General features: G+C 39.9%; 1 protein-coding gene across 1 annotated transcript; it reads left to right on the top strand.

The window, feature by feature from the left end:
• Nucleotides 1–2,588: 2,588 nt before the first annotated feature.
• Nucleotides 2,589–5,751, top strand: LOC148346398 (voltage-gated potassium channel regulatory subunit KCNF1-like). Its single transcript, XM_088325650.1, has 2 exons — nt 2,589–3,377; nt 4,972–5,751. Exons 1-2 carry the CDS (start codon nt 2,727–2,729, stop codon nt 5,749–5,751), a joined length of 1,431 nt encoding a protein of 476 aa, XP_088181776.1. The 5' UTR covers nt 2,589–2,726.
• The last annotated feature ends 873 nt before the right edge of the window (nt 5,752–6,624 follow it).

The raw sequence follows: 6,624 nt of genomic DNA, 5'->3' as shown, positions 1-6,624 counted from the left end.
CGATGCCACCAGACGACCAGCGTCGATTGGCTGGAAGACACAGTTCCGGTTAGTTGACCAATCGAAAGACGCCGTGTAGGGTTTACAGGGAAGTGTTTATGCGCATAACAAATTGACGAAAAAGAAGTGGGACTTATTATGTTGTTTGGAAAATGGAAAAATAATAATGGAGTACTGATTATTCAAAACAGGAGTAAATACTGGCAAAAGATTGGGTACATTTATATACAGTGCTTATAAATGACAGTCAATGTAATTTTTGGCCACTAGAGTGCGACAAATCAACATACAAAGCCGAGTTTTACCTCCAAAGTCCCAATATTCGTTTATTTGGACGACAACGACATACTATACATATAATCTAATGTAATGTTTATTGAAAGTATTGTTAGAAACATTAATCAAAACATGACACAAAACTAATGCTGAGAGTGAGCATGGCCAAAGGTTCTTGTTGTAAACATTTCTGTAAATGTTTGATGCTACGTTATTGGCTTTGTTGGTAATTTTGGCGATATGCGTGATAAACTTTAGGTTTGAAGTAAGAGTGACACCCACATCCTTATGTTCGGTAACAACGTGCAAATCATGATCATTAATGTTATACAGCGGAACAGAACCATGAAAAAACGACTGTGCTAAGCATTTATGAGATGACAGTTGCAGTTGCCACTGTTCGGCCCAAAGAAAAACTGATTTAATGTCATTTTGAAGAGAATCAATTGTTCCTGCAACCTGGGTTTTTGGTAAGAAAGTCGACAGTTTAGCATCATCTGCAAAAATTGAGATTTCACTACTTTGAATGACCTCGGATAGGTCGTTCACAAAAAAACAGGAATAATAATGGTCCTAGTACTGAGCCCTGCGGTACCCCACTACAAACTTCCGACCACGCTGAAAGAACATCATCACTTTTTACGCATTGTTTACGATTTGACAAGTATGCAGTTATCCATTCAAGCAGTTTTCCACGAATACCATAACATTTCAGTTTTTGTAAAAGCTTGACATGAGACACTTTATCAAAAGCCTTGCAAAAGTCTAAGTAAACAACATGACCAGCCATATTGCGAACGAAAAACATACTGGTAATATTATTCAAATGAGCTATCAAGTTAGTCATGGTAGAATGTCCGAACTTAAACCCATGTTGCTTAAACGTAAAAAGATTCTGCTGTATAAATTTCCATATGGCATCTGAAATAATTCTCTCAAACATTTTACAGACCCAGCTAGTCAAGCTAACTGGTCTATAGTTAGCTGCACTTATTGTGCTCCCCCCTTTAAAAATGGGTATGACAATAGCACTAAGCCGGTCCTCAGGCAGCTGTGAATCCTCAAAAGATCTAGAAAACAGGTAAAATAATGGTATACTGTATACTTTTTGTGGTAAGATTAGAGAAATCGACTCTAATAATCAGAAAATGTATACTTTATAGTTGTTTGATACAGTTATACGTTGCAATGAGCCATGGGAGTGTTTTTCTTTAGTTTTAAGAAAACGTTCCAGACTAAGAATGTTCTTTGTATCTTTAGATTTGTTACATTTTGTTAATTTTTCGTTTATTTCACACAAATAAATCGTTTTCACCAAATTATAAAAGTGCCCTCGTGGATTGTCTGATTCGACAATTGCCGTTGGTTTTCCGGAAATGAAGAAAATAAAAACAATACTCTTGCGTTGGCGTCGTACCGGAAGTCATCATTTCCGGTCCTATCCGTAAAGATACATTTTTAAAACGGAGCCGTTAAAAAAACATTTTGCGCTTCTATCCAACGCTGTCCACTCAATACTCTTATTTTTTATGTCGTACCAGAAGTTACTCTAACTTTGTACACTATAAGCATTTCTTTATTTTGGTCTCTTACCGGAAATTGTCCATTCCATTATTTTGCATCTTTACTCTAGTTTTGGTGTACCAGAAGTCATCGTTCCCATGATTGCGAGCTTGACTCCAAGTCGCATGTTTCAATCCAACTTTGTCACTCGAAGCTTCACTCTTGTTTTGGTGTGCCGGAAGTTATTGTTCCAATTACTTTGAGCTTGACTTCAAGTCGCACGTTTCGATCCAACTTTAGCACTACAAGATTTACCCTTATTTTGTGTCAACATTGTCCACCATTAGAATTACTTTATTGTGGTCTTGTACCGTAAATTGCCCCTTCCGTGACTTTTAGCGTTCATGCAACTTTGTCCACTCCAACCTGCACTCTTGTTTTGTGATACCGGAAATTGGCTTTCCTATTACCGGGAGCTTGACTTCAAGTTGCGCGCTTCACTCCAACTTATCACACTCCAAACTTACTCTTGTTTTGGTGTGCCGGAAGTTATTGTTCCAATTACTTTGAGCTTGACATCAAGTCGTACGTCTCGATCCAACTTTGTCACTACAAGATTTACTCTTATTTTGTGTCAACATTGTCCACCATTAGAATTACTTTATTGTGGTCTTGTACCGGAAATTGCCCCTTCCGAGACTTTTATTGTCCATGCAATTTTGTCCACTCCAACCTGCACTCTTGTTTTGTAAAACCGGAAATTGTCTTTCCTATTACCGGGAGCTTGACTTCAAGTTGCGCGCTTCACTCCAACTTTGCCCACTCTCAACGAGAGCGCGTGCAATTAAGAGCGATAAAAATAAAATCCCTTTTTTATTTTTGGGGGGAGCGTTAAAAAGTTGTCATTGATTCGGACATTTTTCTCGTGTTTCTTTTTGTCTACCACAATGTGGGGAACCCACAAGAGCCGCTACCGGAGCGTCTCCAGATCCAGCCAGGAACCGGAGATCCTGGTGAACATCGGCGGGCTGAGGTGTGCATTTTCCCGCGACCTTCTCAACCGTTTCCCGGACACTCGCTTGGCCCAGTTGTCCAACTTGGGGTCCCCCGTCCCCACCGAGGAGATCTGCGACGACTACGACCCCGAAAAAGGGGAGTTTTATTTCGATCGGGATCCTGATGCGTTCAAGTGCATCTCGGAGCTTTACGATTACGGGGAGATCCACGTCAAGCGTGGAATCTGTCCAGTGTGTTTCATGAAAGAAATGGATTTCTGGAAGATCGATTCGGCTTTTTTGGACGAGTGCTGCAAGGTTCAGCTGAAGGAGGCGGAGGATGAGCTGGAGGAGATCGCCGAGAAGGTCCGGACCATCCTGGTGGACCGGGACGGGGACCCCAACGTCGGGGGCTGGCGGCGTTTTCAGACCTTCACGTGGAGGTTGATGGAGAAACCCGACTCGTCGATCCCGGCTCACATCGTCGCTGTTGTGTCCTTCGTCCTCATCCTGGTCTCCTCCGTGGTCATGTGTGTCAGTACCATACCTGACCTGCAGGTGGAGGACGAGGAAGGGAACTTGGTGGAGAACCCAACTTTGGAGGTCATAACATTAAAAATCAAAGTTTGTTTTAATGGCGCTAAAGTAATACATTCATTGTATACTGGGCAGGGGGGCTGATGATTCTCTGGGCCGCGCTTATTATGACTTTTTTTCCAGACAAATTAAATGAATAAAACAAAAATTGGCAGCCCATGATTTCCTGGCCTGTGTTCGTGACCAGTTCCAAACAAATTAAATGAATGAAACAAAAAATAGGCAGCCGATGATTTCCTGGGCTGTGTTTATGACCTGTTCTGAAAAAAAATGATTGAATAAAATGAAAAATAGGGAGCAGATAATTTCATAGGCTATGTTGATGAGCAAAAACACAAAGCGAAGAAAAAAAAACGTTAAAAACCCTCAAAAAACAGATAAAGAATTTAGTAAAATTAACGTGATAGGGAACCTAGCCTTGGAGGTCCTAGGATTTACATCAGAAGTTTGTTCTAAAGAGTTGAAGTGATACATTCATTGTAGACTAGGCAGGGACGTCGATGATTTACTGGGCTGTGTTGATGACCAGTTCCAAACAAATTAAATGAATGAAACAAAAAATAGGCAGCCGATGATTTCCTGGGCTGTGTTTATGACCCGTTCTGAAAAAATTATTGAATAAAATGAAGCAGAAGATAATTTCATAGGCTATGTTGATGAGCAAAAGCAAAGAGCAAAAAAAACAAACCGTTAAAAACCCTCAAAAAACAGAAAATAGAAAAATTAACGTGATGGGGAACCTAGCCTTGGAGGTCCTAGAATTTACATCAGAAGTTTGTTCTAAAGAGTTGAAGTGATACATTCATTGTAGACTAGGCAGGAACGTCGATGATATCCTGGGCTGTGCTGATGACCAGTTTCAAACAAACGACATAATTAAAACTAAATATAGGAAAAAATATCCATCAGTATATTCGAATAAATGAATGAATAAAATATAACATAAAAAATAGAATATGTGATTTAAAATCAAAACAATTTTAAATACTAAAAAATATCAAATTAGTATAAACATATCAAAAAGGGTCAGCATAAATAAGAACATAAATTAAAATATAAAATAATGCAAAGTAAATTAAAATGGAATAAATTAAAATGAAAAAACATATTCAAAAAAATCTAAGATATCAAATAAAATAATGGTAAAATAAAATAAAACTGAAGAAATGATTAATAAATAATAAAATAATAACATATTCCAAATTTAATAATCACCATCAAAATAAATAAAACAATACACTATTTTTAAAAAATATATATATAAATCAGATACAAAAATATACTATGAAAAATAAAATGTGACATTCAAAAAAATAAAAGAAGGTAAAATAAGTAAAAAATTGAATTAATAAAATGAATTTTAAAAATATGTCAAAAGAAATCCAATTCAAACATGGAAAAAAAAAAATCAAAATTGAAAAAACAAACTGGATAAAATAAGACAATATATCATTATTATATCAAATGATTGAGAAAGTATAAATGAGCGCCTAGGAACAGTCTTTCTTTGCAAAAGATAAAGAATACGTGCCTGTGAGTTTTGCCGAAAATCTCAAACTAAAAAGCAAAGAGAAAAAATCAAAATTCTTTTCCCCCCCAGTGCATCGAGACGGTCTGCATCGGCTGGTTCACCGTGGAATACCTCCTGCGCCTGATCTCCTCACCAAACAAGGTCAAGTTCGCCCTAGCTTTCATGAACCTGGTGGACTTCCTGGCCATCATGCCCTTCTTCGTGGTGCTGCTCCTCACCTCGCTAGGCGCCGGCGTCATGGAGCTAGCTAACGTCCAGCAAGCGGTCCAAGCCCTCCGCATCATGCGCATCGCGCGCATTTTCAAGCTAGCTCGCCACTCTTCGGGTCTCCAAACCCTCACCAGCGCCCTGAAGAGCAGCCTGAAAGAGTTAGGCCTGCTCCTCATGTACATGGGGGTCGGGGTCTTCCTGTTTTCAGCGCTAGGCTACACGGTGGAGCAAAACCACCCCGATACTTTGTTCACTAGCATCCCGCAGTCTTTCTGGTGGGCGGTGATCACCATGACGACGGTGGGCTACGGAGACGTGTACCCCAAAACCACCCTGGGGCGCTGCAACGCCGCCATTAGCTTCCTGTGCGGCGTAATCGCTATCGCGCTACCGATCCATCCCATCATAAACAATTTTGTTTTGTTCTACAACAAGCAGCAGGTTCTGGAAACGGCCGCCAGGCACGAAATCGAACTGATGGCCTTGCGATCCGGCCAGCAGGGCGGGGCTCACGAGCGCGGACGACGGATTTCCGCGTTTCTCAAGAGCCCCCGCAAGCTAGCCGCGGTCGAAAGGGGAACTGAGGCGAACGTTACCTCGAGTAGAACGGCTGAGGACGGATATTTAACGGTTTTTTGAAATCGGGTTCATCGGAATGGAAAGTTCCTTTGAGGACGTCTATAACCGTCGGTGGCACCATGGAAATGTCTGATTTCGTTGTAGCTTTGAAGATAAACTCAAAATTAATCTGCTGCCGACATACATGTGGTTAAAAACACTGTACAATGTAGAAAATAGTCAAAAACCGTTTTTGCTAGCAATGTTAGCCTGTTCAAACGCTCCTTTCTGCTGGTTTGTATAGCTAGCTACAAACAATCGTCTCAAAATGCTGAACAATCTAGAGAATAGTCAAAAACTGTTTCGCTAACAATGTTAGTCTGTTCAAACGCTGCTCCCTGCTAGTTTGTATAGCTAGCTACACACAACTAAACATCCCAAAATACTGAACAACTTAGAAAATAGTCAGAAACTTTTTTTGCTAGCATACTAGCCTCCTCAAATGCTACTTCCTGCTAGTTTGTATAGCTAGCTACAAACAACTAAACATCTCAAAATACTGAACAATCTAGAGAATAGTCAAAAACTGTTTCGCTAGCAATGTTAGCCCGTTCAAACACCACTCCCTGCGAGTTCGTATAGCGAGCTACAAACAACTAAACATCCCAAAATACTGAATAATTCGGAGACTGGTCAAAAACTGTTTCGCTAGCAATGTTCGTCCGTTCAAACGCTACTCCCTGCTAGTTTGTATAGCTAGCTACACACAACTAAACATCTCAAAATACTGAACAATCCGGAGAATAGTCAAAAAATGTTTTGCTAGCAAGGTTAGCCTGTTCAAACGCTCCTTTCTGCTAGTTCGTATAGCTAGCTACAAACAACTAAACATCCCAAAATACTGAACAATTTAGAAAATAGTCAAAAAACGTTTTTATTGCTAGCAATGTTAGC

Source organism: Urocampus carinirostris, chromosome 20, assembly GCF_059441175.1.
Source record: "Urocampus carinirostris isolate Australia breed hairy pipefish chromosome 20, RoL_Ucar_1.0, whole genome shotgun sequence".
In the NCBI taxonomy this organism is placed as follows: domain Eukaryota; kingdom Metazoa; phylum Chordata; class Actinopteri; order Syngnathiformes; family Syngnathidae; genus Urocampus; species Urocampus carinirostris.
The sequence above is the reverse complement of the archived record's forward strand: the minus strand, read 5'-3'. Positions and strand labels throughout refer to the sequence as shown.

Bases quoted from the DNA above. Each gene is read 5' to 3' on its own strand.
- LOC148346398 (XM_088325650.1), top strand. From the start codon at position 2,727: ATGTGGGGAACCCACAAGAGCCGCTACCGGAGCGTCTCCAGATCCAGC. The intron at 3,378-4,971 runs GTCATAACATTA...TTTCCCCCCCAG, and splicing joins TGGAGAACCCAACTTTGGAG to TGCATCGAGACGGTCTGCAT.